At 42.1% G+C, this 18,914-nt stretch overlaps 1 protein-coding gene across 3 annotated transcripts in view; it reads left to right on the plus strand.

Moving 5' to 3' along the window:
• The window catches only part of NPAS2 (neuronal PAS domain protein 2), an 82,276-nt gene that overhangs the window by 43,260 nt on the left and 20,102 nt on the right, over window positions 1-18,914 (plus strand). For all 3 annotated transcript variants that reach the window (XM_066577640.1, XM_066577625.1, XM_066577633.1), the window contains exons 8-14: window positions 513-631; window positions 2,816-2,898; window positions 3,572-3,678; window positions 8,331-8,478; window positions 11,429-11,513; window positions 15,111-15,246; window positions 16,885-16,988. In XM_066577640.1, the coding sequence (XP_066433737.1) occupies window positions 513-631; window positions 2,816-2,898; window positions 3,572-3,678; window positions 8,331-8,478; window positions 11,429-11,513; window positions 15,111-15,246; window positions 16,885-16,988 (782 nt within the window). The remainder of the gene's footprint in view (window positions 1-512; window positions 632-2,815; window positions 2,899-3,571; window positions 3,679-8,330; window positions 8,479-11,428; window positions 11,514-15,110; window positions 15,247-16,884; window positions 16,989-18,914) is intronic.

Here is an 18,914-nt window from a genome sequence, read left to right on the forward strand (position 1 = left end):
ATCATCTTTACATGTAAATGGGGCTTAACTGTACATACAGTATTTACATTCTTCATAAGTGTACAATTGGTACTTGCAACAATGTCCATGTAACCATTCAGTCTCCCTCTCTTACTACTAGATCTAATGCAGTATCTATCACTGACAGTACATATGGTAACAGGGCTGGGTTTTCACTCTAAGCAACATTACAATACGATAATATTCGCACTCCAGGGGGTGAGACTTACTCTAGTGCTTACAACGCTGCTAATCTTCTGGTGCTTCATGCGCCCAACTCTGGCGCACAACTTTCTCTCTTCCTTCGCTTATCCTGCTTTGTCTGACAGTGTAATTGTACATGTAAAATCGCAGTAAAACCCTGCAGTTTTGAATGCAGCGTTTTGTGAGCGCAGATTTGAGAGCGACCTTGATCAGGCGTCGGTGTTTGCTTTTCATGTTACAGCATGTGACCTGGATATCGTATATTTTTTGGTATTTGTTGTCGTATACATTATTTGTTGTCTTTTCAGTGCCTCTTTCTTCGTGTAATGGCTTTGAAGGGGCTGTTTCAAGAACGTACCGGGCACAGCTTGGGAAACAGTTGTGCTTTATTGCTACAGTCCGACTTGCAACACCTCAATTCTTAAAAGTGAGTGAGGACATCTTTTTAATTCAGCCAGTATTATGCTCACTCACTGTACAAAATGATGTTTTGTTGGATCACGATGTGGAGGGTACTCAGAAATGCTTTAGGTTTGTAAAGCTATTCAGGGGCATTTTGTCTGTACATTGTTGAGAATTATCCTGCAAAATCACTTTAATATACCTACATTCTTTTTACCAATTAAGAATGCAGGTGATACTCAGATTTCTACTCATAATCTGAATAGGTTTTTCCACTATCGCTTTAACCCTTTCTAATCCACTGTCTGACGTCTGAAGACATTATAATTTAAGGCTGTACAGCTCCGATCGGGGTTCTCTTACTGTATATTACCAGCCTCTCTGCTGTCGAAGCCTATCCAACGTGTCGCCTCATGCAGTACTGGCTTTAGCCAGCAGATAGCGCCATTGTATAAAGGCAGAAAGAGAGTAAGCCCCCAAGGACTGGTTGCTGTGTGTTCTATATGTAAAATAATTAATCTTTGCAAATACACCCATTTTTTGAAAATGCACCAGTCCTGACTTGTCATCTCCTAAATATCTCATCCCCACTCTCTGTTTACCATTGGGGGCCTTGGACACGACCTCTGGTATTTTCACTTTGGTTGAGCATGCCCAATTCTTCCTGCTTTCACTTCTATGTAATTGCACTGGCCCTGTCTTTAACACACAGGGTAAACATGTGCAGAGCAGACAGTGTCTCTGCTCTCTCTCACCTGCATCAAGTAAGCTCAACTTTGCCTCCTCAAATAACAGCTTAACACTTTCATATGCACAGGTTCAATTGGCCTCATCAGGTCTGTGAGAGATTATTGCTGAGCTCCAGCTCCCTCTCTTCATCACATTGTGTAAATAAAGCTCAGGGAAGGGACAGAGGGTTAATCTTCTAAATTAACCCTTTCAGTGCACAGAGTGGTGCTACTTGTAAATACATAGAAGTGGGAGCTGCCAGACGCTATCCTGTTTCCCAGAAAATAATACCTTCCCCCGAAAATAAGCCCTAGCATGATTTTTCAGGTTTGTCGAGGGTGCAGAATGATTTTTCAGGATTTCTGAGGATGCTTGAACTAAGCCCTACTCCAAAATTAAGCCCTAGCTACAGTTAACAAAAAAGTCAATGTAAATAAGTGTCCAGGCAGCTTTACATGTAAAAAAAATAGTAGGAGGTGCAGGTGCTTCTGGGAACTGTAGTTTCCCAGTTAGAAATTTTTGTCATGTGAGTGAGCAGATGGACCGCCTTGTTTACTCCTTGAAAAAACCTTAACCAACAGCAGTTATAAAGTCTAAATACATAGAAGAGAGGCCCATTGCAAATAATGGCACAGGGCGGAGAAGGGGCAAAGCTCCTCCTCCCGCTGCAGAGAGGGACAGTGTATATCGTCTGAGCGTTAAAACCCGGCCGATATACGCACGTCTGAATAAGCCCTAAGGCTAGTGACACACCACTGTATTTTGGCCGCCAAAATATGGTGTTGTGTCCCTTGCCTAAGTTACATCTTGCATTATCAATTTAGCCAATATATGATATTATTTTAAAAGGTTGTCTCATGATGACTTACCCTGCCCACATGATCTATTAGGGCATATACATGTCATCGAGTGGGTCCCTTGCTTGAGATTCTCCTGTGAGCTTTATAAGACCAGTTACTTTTATGTCAGACATATTCTAGTATTAAATACACTACCGTTAATATGCATGGCTGCCTGGTAATACTACTACATACAATCACTGCAGAGGAATTGATTGATCGGCCATGGCAATACTTTTACCTGGGAACTTTTGCATTACAAATTCAATCTTCATGGACAAAAATGCTGTGACCTGCTAATGGTAGTTGGAAATCATTAGAAAATATTATGCTAGTGCGCTGAAGACAGTATATTTTTTGTCTTTTTTTTCTTAGATTTATGGGTTTTTTGCAGTCACAGCAGGTTGCCAATTTGGCATTTTTTGCCCTGGTGTTTTGGCAGAGGATATGAAAAATGCCAGAAAACAAGATGTTAAAAATTTGTCAACCAAAAAGAAAGACGGTCAAAAAAATGTTTCTTAAAAATGCATATACCATTTAAAAAAGTACTGACTTTTTTATAAGAAGTTATATGGGTAAAATAAACCCCCCAAAAAAATTATGTTTGAAGGAAACCTTAATGTGTGTTTCTCAACCTGTAGGAAATGTGTACTGTTGAGGAATCCTTTGAAGAATTTACATCAAGGCATAGTCTTGAATGGAAATTTCTATCTCTGGATCACAGGTGAGTATAATTGCAGTAGTTCATAGACCAAAGGACTGATATTCGAGTCAAAGTGCACTTGTAAATAGTCTCAGTCAAAAAAAAAGAATACAGATGCACTAGTCATTGTTGCTGATCCTTAGATTGTTTGGCTGCGATTTCTACACGAAAATACGACAAGGGTGGACTTGTCAATTTTAAAAAATTACGCATAATTCAAAATCTGATTTCTAGGAATTTAGTTAAATCCTAAAATGGTATGGATTTTAGAGCAGAATCCACATTGGAATACGAGATAAAAGTATGCTTTGTAAACGGGGTCTAAGTATCAATTTTGTGATGCCAAAATAAAGCTAAAACAAGGTAGTTGACTTTCTTTTATATTAAAAAAAAATCTTTGCCGCATAACAATAATGTTGAAAATCATCTTTTCTGAAAAGATTTGAAAACACAAAGAGGGGAGGTTGGATAGTCTCATCATTTACTGGCATGTGTTTATTTGTGCTTAGCCATAGATATTGCAGAACAGGGCACATCCATACACGACACCAATATTTAGTGCAAACACTATGTAAAAGTAGATTTGTAGGCACCACTTTCAATACGATTGTATTATGATCTTTTACATGAAAAAGTAAATAAATCTATATCTTAGAATATTCCATTAAGTATTTTGTTTTTCTGTTCTATACAGGGCTCCACCAATCATAGGATACTTGCCATTTGAAGTTCTTGGTACATCAGGATATGATTACTATCATGTAGATGACCTAGAGATATTAGCCAAATGTCACGAACATTGTAAGTGCTCTAATTAGAGAAATTAAAAATGTGTTTATTTGCTCTTCTACACCAGTGGTCCTCAGCACCAGTCCTTAAAGGGGTTGTCAGGCGGCAGCAAGTGGGTCTATACACTTCTGTATGGCCATATTAATGCACTTTGTAATGTACATTGTGCATTAATTATGAGCCATACAGAAGTTATAAGAAGTTTTTCACTTACCTGCTCCGTTGCTAGCGTCCTCGTTTCCATGGAGCCGACTAATTTTCGCCATCTAATGGCCAAATTAGCCGCACTTGCGCAGTCCGGGTCTTCTTCTTTCCTCAATTGGGCCGCTCGTGCTGGATGCCGGCTCCTTGTAGCTCCGCCCCGTCACGTGCTGATTCCAGCCAATCAGGAGGCTGGAATCGGCAATGGACCGCACAGAAGCCCTGCGGTCCACCGAGGGTGAAGATCCCGGCGGCCATCTTCAGCAGGTAAGTAAGAAGTCACCGGAGCGCGGGGATTCAGGTAAGTACTCTCCGGTGTTCTCTTTTAACCCCTGCATCAGGGTTGTCTCGCGCCGAACGGGGGGGGGGGGGGGGGGGGTTTGAAAAAAAAAAAACCCGTTTCGGAGCGGGACAACCCCTTTAAGTACCTCCAACTGGTTATGATCTGAGGGTACTTCAGGACTGGAGTTCACAAACTGCGCTCTACACCATCAATCTGAAGGAATTTGTTGCTAATAAGTCATGAGCAAGACTGCTTGTATTTCACAAATGCTAGGGTGTTTGGCATATCCACTTTCAGACCTCGTTCACACGGCCTTTTCACCTGTCCGATCCACGTTCTGTCAGATTTCTATTACATGAATCTTACAGTCCAATCCATGATATGCACCTAGGGCCTACTGCATTGAATGTGGGTGTGATTGCTAACGCAGTTGCTTGTCTGTTCGCACAGACAATTTTAGCCAGAGACCACCTTGCGATCATTAAAGGGGTTTTGTCATTAGAAAACAAAAATTCTATACTTGCCTATTCCTTTCCCCGTCAGTCTTCTTACCACACCTTTTCCTGCAGTCCCCCAGGTCACCTCACCTCCAGCCAGCCGATTCTTCTTCTTCCGGTGACGAAGCATCCATTCTCTGCAGTCTCCTTCTTGCAGGGCAATGTATGCTACATCACTAGTGACATAACGGTCACTGCCTAGCAGGGAATGCCGAGCTATTGCCGAGACTGCTCATGCCCGCTGTCTCTCTGCAATAGTATATGAACTGCACGCATGCACAGTCTCGGCAGTAGATCGGCATTCCTTCCTAGGCAGTGAACGTTACATCATTAGTGATGTAACTAACCTACACTGACCTGCTGGTAGAAGATTGCAGAGAATGGACACCTTATAACAAGAAGAAGAGAATCCAGCCGGCTTGCGGTGAGGTGAGGGGACAGGAGATGTTCAGTGAGGAGAAGATGCTGTAAGAAGACTGCCTTGGTAAGAATAGGTAAGTATTGATTTTTTTTTTTTCGAATGACAAAACCCCTTTAAAAACTTGTCAGCAGCTGTGAGTGGTAATGCCTGCAATGATGTTTTCCTAATACATATGTGACATTGTGGACCGAAGAATGTTAAATGTCCACACAACCTTGGGAATGGAATGTCCCATCCGTCTAGCACCCACTATCACGCCTCGTTTAAACGCTGATCATTTCTGTTGCTGTGCCATGAGCACACTGGCCAGTGTTTAACCTCACTCACAAGGTAACACCTCACAACCTATATAGGTGTTGGTGATCCAAAGTTGTCACCTGAAGTAACACCATAATCAATTTACTTACTGTTATCCCATGACTTTTAGTTTTTACATGTAATAAATAGTACGGCATGAGGAGCTGGTGGTTCCCATACCACAGTGTGCTGGTAGCCGTATCTTATAATGGAAACCCACTGCAGATAGTGAAGGTACAGCTAACGCCCTGTGCTGCAATGGCTGGGGTTGGAGTTAACACTGGTGGATTTGCATGACAGCTGGGGCCTAACAGTAGCCAGGCCTGGCTTGTATCAGTGTCAACTAGGCCCAGTTGGATGCAGAAATCAGATTATTCAGGACACTGTCCAGGCAACTACCATGTTTCCCTGAAATTAAGAACCTGTCTTATATAAATTTTTTCCCCAAAAGAGGCACTAGGTCTTATTTTCGGGGGATGTCTTATTATACTTAGCTGTCAGGCTTGGTCCAGGTCTCTCCCACTGCTCTCCGGAGCTCCGATGCACTTCTTGCATTCCTTGGCCGACCACAGAAGATTGGTTCATAAATTGTTACATTTAGTGGCTGAGCAGCCGTCAAAGAATCAATCGGAGCCATTGCGTTGTGGAGGTGGGATTTATGAATTGGCTGAGCCTTGGGCACAACGGCGAACAATGCAGCATTCGATGAATCAATCAGATCTATCGCATTGGTTCATCAAGTGCTGCATTAATTGGCTGAGCAGCACTCGAGAAGCAATCAGAGCCATCGCTTCCTGGAGGCGGGACTTATGAATTGGCTGAGCTGTGGCCAAAACACGATCAATGCAGCACTCGATGAACCAATCACAATCATTGCATTGGTTCATCGAGCGCTGCATTGATTGCCTGAGCAGCGCTCGAGAATCAATCGTGGCCATTGCTTACTGGAGGTAGGATTTATGAATCCCGTAACCAGGAAGTGATATTCTGTGGGTGGCTGAGGACTGCAAAAAGCACTCAGGAGAGCAGCGGGAGGCACCTGGATTGTACCTGCTAGGTAATTATTAATTTTCTTTTTTATGTAACACAGCTAGAGCTTATATTTCAAGCCTCTTCGAAAATCTTGAAAAATCAGGGTAGGGCTTATTTTCCATGTTAGGTCTTATTTTTGGGAAAACGGTACCATGGGGACCTTTTTTGTTTTTTTATTCACAAACAGAGTTTCTAAAGCATTCCTTTCAATATACCAAAGTATATCTATCAGTCTTTGTACAAGAGAGGCATTCTTTGTGTTCTCCCTATATCCACTATGAGGAAGGGAATGTAAGCACTTTAATAACCCCCTAGTGATGAAGCCAGTTTTGCACCTTAACGGGCAACTGATTTTTCAGATTTTTTTCATCCTTGCATTCCTATAGCCACAACTTTAAAGGGGATCTGACATTAAAAAAAAAAAAAATGTACTCACCTTGCCTGGCCAGGACCGATCACCAGGCATGTCCCCTCCAGCCGGCATCTTCTTCTGTGGCTTGTGGAAGCAGAGCTGGAGCGGTCAAAATGACTGCTTCCTGCTCTGCTCCATCCGTCAGCCACTTCCGAGGTGAACGGACGGGCCGCCCACAGTAAGCACGTCACAAGCAGTGCTTGCTGTGGGCAGACCGTCCGACCTGGCTGAACTCCGAGATTCTGCGCGTCCGCAGTGGAGACGCGGTCTGTCCTAACTCCTGTCAGAGGGCACCTCTCCACTGCGCATGCGCGTAATCTCGGAGCGGCGCGGCTCGTGGAGGAAGAAGAGGAAGAACAGAGCCTGCTGGGAGATGACCCCCCTGATGACAACAACAACTGAAGACAAGGTAAGTATTATGTTTTTATGCTTTAACAGCCATTAAATCGTGGGTTCCCTGTGTCCTATAGGCAGACCAGGGAACAATGGCTGTTAAAGCATAAAAACATTATTCATGTCAGAACCCCTTTAAATTTTTTCCATCAGCATAGCCATGTGAGGGCTTGTTGACTGGTTTAATCACAGCTATTTATCGAGCACTGGCTGTGATTGGCTAAACATCAGCCAATCACAGCCAGCGCTTCCAGAAGACGGAGATTTATCAATCCTCGGCCAGAAGATGATGAAGAGAAGCAGTGCTGGGACCCAGGGAAAAGCTGTGGCGGCGGCAAAGAGCACTTCTAAGATGATATATCTGTTTTGTTTTTAATTTTTCCCTGCAGCTGGGGCTTAGATTTGGCTTTGACAGTAGGAGTTCCTACTGTCAAAGTTGCATCGCACCTCACGAAAATTGTGTTTTCATGCGATGCAACAGAGAGGAAGGCTCCATAGAGTAACATGGGCTACAAAAGCTCGTGTGTCGCGGGCATATCGCTGGGCTAGGTTTTTGTGTCGGGTTGTTGCATGCTACAAAACATTGCATGTGTGAAGGAACCCATAGTATATAGCTGTGGTTTTATGAAAGAACATCTTAAAGATTTATTCTCTGTGTTACATTCACCAGTAACACTCTTAGGGCTCGTGCAGATGGTCGGATTTGATTGTCGGAATCTGGGGCCCGCGGCTGTCCCCGGATTCCGCAGCAAATGCTGCCCATAGCCTCCTACGGAGACCCGCTGCTTCCTGCACACAAGCGGAAATTTAAGTGCGTGGCATGCAAAAGGTTTGCAGGATCCACATCACCCCCTTGCGACAGCGCGGCTTCCTCTGTGCTGTGCATGTGCACCGGCGTGACGGGTGGAGCTCCCGCAGTACGGAGAAAAGAGGAACAAAGTCAGGTACACGGGGTCACTGGCCCGGGCACCGGGGGCGGATCCTGCCAGGAGGTTTTAAAATGACAGGTTGAATGTGTGGTATTTTGTGATATAAATGTGTTTTTTACGCAATAGTATTAAAGCTGTTTGAATTAGAGGGCTATTGCTTTGTTTATTGAAAAAGTATATATTTCATTTCTTCCAATAGTAATGCAGTTTGGAAAAGGAAAGTCTTGCTGCTATCGGTTTCTTACCAAAGGTCAACAGTGGATCTGGCTACAGACTCATTACTACATCACTTACCATCAGTGGAATTCCAAGCCCGAGTTTATTGTATGCACACATTCTGTTGTGAGGTACAGTATGTACAGTATGTATGAGTGAAGCTACATAATATTTTCTCTGTAATTGAATCTCCCCCTTTAACATTGTTTTGCTGGTTTTTATCAAATAAAGGTACATTTTTTTGAAATTCTAATCTATCTAAAAAAGGTTGCACCATCCTATCAGCTTTTTCCCTCCATCTCCAACCTTTAACACTATGTCATTTTAAGGTTCAACAATATGTGCCCTTTCATTTCTTGTTATAGTAGATCTAGTTTTAAGTGATGACATTCTGTCTGCCTGCAGCTGCCACTAGAGGAAGCTTAGGAGCTGGCTGCATACAGCTTTATCTGTTGGGATCAAGCCACTGTTGGCTTAATCTGTTGTACAAACGGAGATAAAATATATATATAATGTATCCTTTACTAGAGAAAAATGCCTTTGTCCACTTATTAGTCACTTCTTCTCCCCCACCAACCTTTTATACTGCTCGTTCTCTCTCCAAAAACCGTCTTGAGAGAGGTAGAGAGTAGAGACCAAAATGATTTTCAGTTCACTGAAGTTGGAAACCACAGAAATCTATATAAAGGAAAGAAGGACAATTGTAGTGGGAGAAATACAGACTGACAAGCTGCTGGTACCATGAAGTCTTCGATCTCATCCCAGTGCTGAATTCACAGCTACACTCATGGGCATAACAGTCCCATTCACAGGAGGTGCAACTGCAACCGGAGGGGTAGAGGGCCCATGCATCCAGCATCTTCTCACTCGCAGCAACCTCATAAATGTGAGCAGAGGGGCTTCAGTTTTTGATGGGCCACACTTGCAGGCCCAACAGTGATGTGGCAGCAGTCAAGTAATAATCTGTAAATTCGACATAACTGATAGTGCCGCGCCATATGGGGCTCCCAGTTACTTAATCTCAAGGGACCCGGGGCTGGTTAGTCACCCAGTCAGCTGCTGCATTCTCTTCTCTGCTGGATCATGCATGATGCGCCTGACCCATCGCAACAGTTCCCAAGGGGCTGAATCTCCCAATGCACACTCTGCCTCAAAGGTCCAAGAAGTTTGTGTATGCCGTGTGTGTGTGTGTATGTTTATGTATATGTGTGTGTGTATGTTTATGTATATGTGTGTGTGTGCGTATATTTGTGTGTATGTATATATATGTAGGCGGGCATATTATTTTTGGGTATCGAGTGAAATTCTGCCTGTTTCTTCAGTTGGACCCTGTATCGGTGGGGGGGGCTTTAACCCATAGAGAACAGAAAAGCTAGTCTCATCACCAATATGACCCACAAGGTGCCAGAAGAGTGTGGAACAAAACACAATACAACATGCTCAGCACATACACGGCACATAGCCAAGACAGTAACATCACGTCACAGATATTTTAGGCTACCACTCACACAATATCCCACTGTTCTCACAGTTGTTCTCTTCTTGCACCTTCATCTCTCATCCCCTCAACAGCATCTTATAACGGCTGAGTTAGAGCTGCTGCAACCACTTCACCATTGACATGGGCCTCTACAACTGCTGTATCCTTCACAGGCTGCTCGGAGATTCCATTTTTCTCAGACTACTTCTGCAAGAATTGTTCTATGCCCTCGGCCCGATTATTGTTCTCACTCAGCACCGTGAACCACTGAATGGCATGGGACCTTAGCCACATATTGATATCCTGGAAACAGCAGACAATAATACAGTACTAATATTTGAACTACAGTCAAACAGGGTTGGGCACAGCATGACACAGAGTAATACAGTATACAGCATACATTCAGTCACCATGATATATCCACAGTCCTTCACATAAAGGTGGAATGCATAAGGTTAACTGTCTTACAACCTGAGAACCTTAGACTGTTAGGAGTTGTTGGCACCAGTACATATGTGATAGGGCTCAAGATGCCTGCGACAGACCACCAGTAGACAGGATCATCTGATCATCCAAAAAGCCACTCCAACTGTTTCGTTGTCCTCCATCCAGAGACATGTGGCACCAACAGGATACTAGAGCCTCCCTTCAAGTGTTCAGTTTTCCACAATAAATTATACTTTTGCTCTGATATTGTAATCACTTATATCAACGTTACAATCGCACAGAGAAAGTTTCATCTGATTCCGACAACTTCTTCAAGGGAAAGGATTTCATTTTTGACAGTGAGTTTATATAAACATAACTTAGCTGGTTTAAATGCAGCTGAACAAAAAATGATTTATATCACATTGTGCGCTTATATGTGAATCTCAGCTCTGCTACATCTATAGGCTACAACACGTTTGGGAAGTCTTCAGACTCTTTCACATTTTTAAATGGAAGAAGTTTGGAACAACCAGGACTCTTCCTAGAGTTATCTGACCTAGCAAACTTATCGGGGGAGAAGGGCATTCGTAAGAGAGGTGAGCAAGAACCCAGTGGTCACTCTGGCTGAGCTCCAAAGATCGTATTTAGATGGGAGAAATTTCCAGAAGGTCAAACATCACTGCAGCCCTCCACCAATCTGGGCTTTATGGCAAAGGGGCCAGAAGAAGCCTCTCCTTAATAAAAGAAACATGAAATCCCACCATGGAGTTTGCCAAAATGCACTTAAAGGACTTTGAGGCTGTGAGAAACTAGATTCTCCGGTCTGATGAAACCAAGATTTAAATTTTTAGCCTCCATTTTAAGCGTTCTGTCTGGAGGAAACCAGGCACTGCTCATCATCTACTCAATACCATCCCTACATTGAAGCATAATGGTGGCAACATCATGCTGTGGCGGTGTTTTTCAGCAGCTGGGACTTGCAGACAGGTCAACACCAGGAATACATACTGTTGTTTAGGCACTACATATTATTAAAATGTATCTGTGCGCATTGATGTATTAATCTGCGTGGTATACTGTGTATAAATTAAATATTATTAGCTAGTAATGGATTTTGGTTAATATTGCTTGCAGGCTTCTTGTCTACTAACTATTATGTTTGTTGCAAACAGTTATGCGGATGTTCGAGTGGGAAGAAGACATAAAATGAATAAGCAGATTACCTCATCGGAAGCCTTTGTCTCATCTGCACTAAAGGTACTAATTGTATTTTACAGAGAAGCCAGACATTCCTTTACAAAGTTTAACAAAAATACTTGATTGAAATGCTTGTAGTACATAGTCTATTAACTCTGAGATCGTGAGAGCTAAACACTATGGACATATTTGAAGACTGTTATTTTATTTTATTGCATGTACTTTAGTAAATAAATGAGATTTGGCATTTGGTTTTTATTACTAATTTTCCTCTACTTGCATGTATTACAACATAATTAAAGCTGTCCTATCCCATTCTGTCCTTGTTCCATCAGACAGCTCCTCGATTTCTGTCTGCAGTCCTGCTTCTCTACTGAAAACCATTCTAAGCTCAAACCCCATTTCAATTTAAAATAAAAATACATACATTTATTTATGGTGCCGTAGGGATGTGATCGGTTCCCTTTGAATCACATTACTTTCCATAGTATACTAATGCATAGATGTAGCAAATTTTAGTTGGCTAGGGATAGCACAGTGCAGAAAGTTATCTTAGCCCATTAAAAAGCTATTGTTCTCTTATCTTAATCCACAAAACCCATTGTAAAGTAATTCAAACTATAAAAAAACTACCCTGAGAGCACGGCACACTGTGATATAATGTCACATTAAGGCTGGGGTCACACGGTTCGTATTCTTGGCGGAAATCTGGCGCTTTTGCCGCAGCGAAAAACCACGAGATTTCTGCCGGGAAAGCACAGCAAAAAACCCAGGGCACTTAGCCACTTGCTTTTCTGTTGCGGCCGGCTCTCCCATAGAGGAGAGCGTGGCCACAGCAGAAAAAAAAGAATGGATGCGCTGCGTCCCGGGAATCCACGCCGCAGTGGCGAATTGCTGCGATGGATTCGACGCCCTGTGTGGACGAGATTTTTGACAAATCTCATCAACATGGCTGGCTCATCCCAGGATTAGTGGCCGCAGTGAAATTATGCAGGGAAATTCCGCGGCAAATCCGCCCCATGTGACCCCAGGCTAAGAGTCAAGGTAAAGAAAAATGCATCCCATTCATATTAATAGGTATTTGACTTGAAATGAAATGGATTAACCCTTTCCAATTCAATGTTGAACCTCATCCAATATTTAGATGTCCCTGCATAGCCATGATTTAAGGGCGAGGTCTGACACATGTTTCTAGCACTAGGCAGGACAGCACAGCTCCAATGTCTGAGGCTGTTCTGCATATCTATATTACACTATGCAAGATGCATAGATATCCAGAACAGCCTCCAACATCGGAGCTGCGCTGTCCTGCACACTGTATTCATTTCTAATTTTTCTAATGATATCTATCATTAGAGAAATTAGAAATGAATAGTCTTATTATATAAATTTATGTGTTATCAATATACATATATTTACAGGTTTATTACAAATGATCTTCCTGATGTGAAACACTTACAACTCAAGTTCAATTTTCAAAAAATTGCTTATAAAATAATCACAGCAGTTTATTTTTATGTGTGTCTGTTGAGTAATTCTAAGGAACCCATCCCAAAACAAATAAGAGCAGGTGAGTGTGCAGGTGGAAGGGAGATTGGATTGGAAAGGGTGCATTGTTAATGTAGGTTTCATTTATTCAATCCTCTAACAGTCGCATTAAATTTGGAAAAACCCTTAAAAAGTCACTATTTTATTATAGATTTTAATTTATGTCTCATGTTAATATATTTGGTGCAGAACTCAGTTGCCTTAAGTGCATTTTTAACATATTAGTAACATTACTAATTTTAGGCTAAAGAACAAGTAAATCATTGCCCCTTGTGTATTCCTGTGGTCATAACTTTTTTATTTTTTCGTAAATGTAGCTGTACGAGAGCTTGTATTTTTCAGGATGCGTTGCAGTTTTTATAGAAACCAATTTTGAGGAAATATAATTTATTGAATATCTTTTATTAATTTTTTCTGGGGCCAATAGGTTATTATGGAAGTGGCAATTAAATGAGTAATTTTTTTGTTTTTATTTTTTCAAAATTTAAAGCATATATTTCCAGTTGTAACATATGTTACAATTGGAAAGCAAATATGCTCTCTGATGGGGAGGAGGGATAACATGAACCTCCCCTGGGAGTTACCCTCCACTGGACAGACAGGAGAATCGCATATCACTATCTGCTGCTGGTCTCTTGCTGCTCTCTTCCTCTCTGCTCTGCACACAGACTGAAAAGTGACAGCTGTAAATTCAGTACTTGCAACCTTATTTCAAACGGCTGTAGTCTTCGTTCTATCAGTACTACTGACATGCTTTTAGTGTCATTTAAAGCCAAGTCCAACAAGGAGGCTACACAGAGCACAAAGACTAGGAGGGGACAAGAAGATGGGAAATGCACCAAGGCAACTGACCTTTAAGGGCAGGGATTTATCTCTGATCTGAAAGTTTTTGCACCTGCCTAACAAGTGGAGCACCAGCCCTGAGAGAGGCGACACTGCAACAGAAACCTAGTGCTTACCTGAAATGACACTAGATGGAATAAGGGAGGAAGAAAAGCCCCAGGGATAGACCAAGTCGGATAGATTCAGAACAAGAAACACCTGACAAAACGCACACACAGTAGAAGCATTGCAGAATAAATGGACAAGGAAACTAAAACTGACACTGAGCAAATAACTGCACAAACACTGACAGAACTCCTCTCCAAACCACACCACTAACTTACAAGACCAGAATACAAAAAAAGTATAACCAGTGCCTTCAGCTCAGAGGAGCTGGTGTAAATAATCAAAGTTTATGACCCCTGTCAGGCCAACAACTAGTGTAATATGTGTTTTCCTAAAAAGCATGTTTTGGAGTTGCTGGTATATTTACTATAGTAGATGTCAGCTGAAGTGTTATTTATGTCCATTCTAGTAGTCATAATGTCACTACTCAGATGGATCCATTATAGCATAATGCTTAGGCCTCATGTCCCCGGGGAAAATCAGGCCCACCGCGGATTCTTCATGCAGAATCCTGCAGCGGGTCCCTCCTTTCCCGCGGACATGAGGCCTAAAAAGAAGAATTACTTACCTGTCCGGACGCTGCGGATCTGCCCTCCGTCGTGGCCGGATCTTCTTTCTTCAGCCCGGCGGATGTGCTCGGCACGCCGGCAGCGTGCCACGCGCATGCGCTGTGCACTATATTCTCTTTTTGAACTCCTGCCCTCCCACTCTCCCGCACCACAGAGCAGAAATTCAGCTGTGGGTGTTCCGCGGATCCGGACGGCTTCCATAGGCTTCAGTAGAAGCCTGCAGGAGCTGTCCGTGCGGGAGACCTGCACTAAAATGGAGCATGCTGCAGGTGTTTTCCCGCAGATGCAATCTGCGCCTCAAGGGAAAATTGCATCCGCAGGTATTTAATTACCTGCAGGTGTCCAATGCATCACTATGGAACGCGGATCACGCGTGCGGGTGATCCGCTCCGGATTTTAAATGTTATTTTAGCCATGGACATGAGACCTAAGTCTTTGTGCTGATCTTTTTGCCATTTTTAGAACTATAAAGTGAATTTACACCATTATGAAAAATGTATTTAACACACTATCATGAATAAAGAAATGAATGTATAGATGGTAGGGGTATGGCCTTTATTCAGTGTTTTTTGTTTCTTTAACAAACTTTTAGGTCAAAGACCTAAGCGCGGACAGTGAAAAGCATTTTAACATGCTTGAAGTTAGTGCCTCACAACTCAGTTGCAGTGGTTCCCCCTCTGTTTCCTCAAGAAGCTCGCATAAATCTTCTCAAACTGCAGAACCTGCATGTGAGTAGAGAAGTGATCTCTAGTCTAAGTAGAAAGGAATGTTCTGTATGACTGAACCATTCTAACGGTTACCTTATAAATGAAAGATGATTTCCAAAATAAGAGAAATAGTAGGCATGTATAGTATTGAGCTATGCAATATGGATTGCTATCAACAATTAACTAGAATGTTATACAACCTGATGTGCCCTGCACATTAGTAGATGACTGTATTATCATAACTGGAGAGTCAAATTTTGTCTGTTGTTAGGGCCCATTTACACACAACGATTATTGCTCAAAATTAGTTCAAACAATGTCTTTTGAGCCATAATCATTGCGTGTAAATGCTACTATTGTTTGCTTTTCTGCGGAACAATGATTTTTAATTCAGCATAAAAACATTGTTTGGCTGGCTAGCTGATAGCAGGGACCACACGCTGTGATTCTCCAGGGTCGTGCTGATAACATTGTTTCAGCTGCTGTTCCGCTGGAGAACAATGGAGCTGTATGCAGATAACAGACCACCTGCTGTTATCTGCATACAGCAAAGGGAGGCTCATTTGCACGCATAAACAGGCCATTAAATAATCTGGTCCCTTTTTAAAACTCCTCTTAGCTACACTCTCTTTTGTAGACACTTTTCAAAACTGTATAGTAAGGCATAAAATATGTTTGATACACTACTTTTTGTGAGTTTTTCTTTCCTTCTCTAGTTTAGAGATGCAACAAATGTATCAAATGTTGCATGTTGATAAATTTGTCCCATCTTTAAATATCTCAATAGATGCAAAGTTACTTTGTATGTCACACAGCCATTTGAGTGAGATTGCAACACATTTTGTGACTTTTTAGCAAGTCGTATGCCATAAATGTCTCTATAGACCTCACTCCTCTCAAACCCATCCCCTTTTCTGGAAAAGTTTGTAACAGGCATAACATCTTTTTTTTTTTTTTTTGGCGTAAGTTAATAGTTAGAGATGAGCGAACGTACTCGGTAAAGCACTACTCGCTCCGAGTAATGTGCTTTATCCGAGTACCTCCCCGCTCGTCCTGAAAGATTCGGGGAGCGCCGCTGCTGACAGGTGAGTTGCGGCGGGGAGCAGGGGAGAGCGGGCGGGAGAGAAGGAGAGAGAGATCTCCCCTCCGTTCCTCCCCGCTCTCCCCTGCAGCTCCCCGCCCCGCGGCGCTCCCCAAATCTTTCAGGACGAGCGGGGAGGTACTCGGATAAAGCACATTACTCGGACGAGTAGTGCTTTACCGAGTACGTTCGCTCATCTCTATTAATAGTAAATTTGTCTAAATTGATTTGCACCAAAATAAGGTGCTACTTATGTCAGAATTCTGGCACAGCACCAGTAATCAAAGTTCCCCATATTAAATCTGCTTGTTTTTTGGGCAGTTTGAGGCAGAAGTTTGTACACCTGTGACTGTCCCCACATCTGTAGACCACAAAGGGCACTACAGCTGTCTACCACCCCAAGATTACACGTGCATTTCTGTAATAGAGACAATCCCCACTATAAGCTAAAGTGAATAGCCTCATCCAGAATAATCACTTTTAACGTGAAATGAATATAATTGCTACACACCAGCCAAAAATAGACTTATACGAAAAGATTTTCTTGAAATTCAACTGCTAAATTACTATTTTAACAGCTACACCTTCAAAGCAGACTTCAGACGTTAAGTCATATGAAAGAGTTTCTAGTATACAGCATGATGATCCACTTCAAAGAATGAACCAGCCCACCACAGTCCAGGTATGAATCAGTAATTTTTCATTATGATTAAATAAAAATGAGATTCTGAATTACATAATTAAGTAACATCATTTGCCGGAGTTTCTGTGTCACTAAGAGTTCAGTAGAATGTGTGCCAGTAAAATTATCATTGTTTCGTAAGTTTACCTAATTTTGCTTTGATGCAGTACATCAATTATTTCATCTGGTTATTATTAATCTCACTCTAGCTTTATATTATTGTGCATGATTTACCCATAATTATCAAAGAGTTTAGACCAGAAGGAAAGCCAGTGAGCAAGTTAGGGGTAAGTATCGGAAGGTCAGAGTGAAATGTCAGAGCTGAAGGATAAATTTGGAACAAGAAATGAGTACAGAGCAGAGTCAGAACCATAGAATCATAGAATGGTAGAGTTGGAAGGGACCTCCAGGGTCATCGGGTCCAACCCCCTGCTCAGTGCAGGATTCACTAAATCATCTCAGACAAATATTTGTCCAGCCTTTGTTTGAACACTTTGATTGAAGGAGAACCTACCACCTCCCGTAGTAACCTGTTCCACTTATTGATCACCCTTACTGTCAGAAAGTTTTTTCTAATATCTAATTTGTGTCTCCTCCCTTTCAGTTTCATCCCATTGCCTCTAGTCTTTCCTTGTACAAATGAGAATAGGGCTGATCCCTGAACTGTGACAGCCCTTCAGATATTTGTAGACAGCTATTAGGTCTCCTCGCAGGCCTTTTTTTTTTGCAAGCTAAACATTCCCAGATTCTTTAACTGTTCCTCATAGGACATGATTTTCAGATCGCTCACCATCTTGGTAACTGTACTTTGAACTTGCTCTAGTTTGTCTATGTCTTTTTTAAAGTGGGGTGCCCACAACTGGACACAGTATTCCAGATGAGGTCTGACTAAGGAAGAGTACAGGGGGATAATTACCTCACGTGATTTAGTCTCTTCATGCTTCTCCTACTTCATCCCAGAATTGTGTTTGCCTTTTTAGCTGCTGCATCACATTGTTGACTCATGTTCAGTCTATGATCTATTAGTATACCCAAGTCTTTTTCACATGTGCTGCTGCTTAGCCCAATTCCTCCCATTCTGTATGTGCTTTTCTCATTTTTCTTGCCCAGATGTAGGACTTTGCATTTGTCCTTGTTAAATAACAATTTTGTTAGTTGCTGACCACTGTTCAAGCTTTTCTAGATCTTTTTGAATACTCTCCCTCTCTTCCCTAGTGTTAGCTATCCCTCCTAGCTTTGTGTCACTGGCAAATTTGATCAGTCTCCCATCAATTCCCTCCTCCAGATCATTTATAAAAATGTTGAACAACACTGGGCCTAGGACAGAGCCTTGTGGTACCCCACTTGATATATTCTTCCACTTGGGTGTGCAGCCATTTATGACCACTCTTTGAGTACAATCACTCAGCCAGTTGTGAATCCACCTGACAGTTGCCTTGTCAATCACATATTTGGTCATTTTTTCAATAGGTATGGTATGACATACTTTGTCAAATGCTTTACTAAAGTCAAGATATACTATATCCACCACATTTCCCTGATCAACCCAGTCAGTGATTTTGTCATAGAAGGAAATTAGATTAGTCTGGCATGACTTGTTTGTTACAAACCCATGCTGGCTCTGGTTAATTACTCTATTTTTATCCAAGTACTTGCATACATGCTGTTTAATAATTTGTTTGAAGATCTTTCTCGGTATATAAGTCAGGCTCACAGGCCTGTCGTTTCTTGGATCCACCTTCTTCCCTGTTTTGAAGATAGGACAACATTTGCCCGTTTCCAATCTTCTGGGACTTCTCCTGTTGTTCAGGAATTTTCAAAGAGTATGGCGAGTGGTTCAGCAATTACCTCCGCTGCTTTCTTTAGTATCCTAGGATGTAAGCCATCTGGACCTTGAAACTTGAATTCATTTAAAGGGGTTGTCTC

Source organism: Eleutherodactylus coqui, chromosome 1 (assembly GCF_035609145.1).
Source record: "Eleutherodactylus coqui strain aEleCoq1 chromosome 1, aEleCoq1.hap1, whole genome shotgun sequence".
Classification (NCBI taxonomy): domain Eukaryota; kingdom Metazoa; phylum Chordata; class Amphibia; order Anura; family Eleutherodactylidae; genus Eleutherodactylus; species Eleutherodactylus coqui.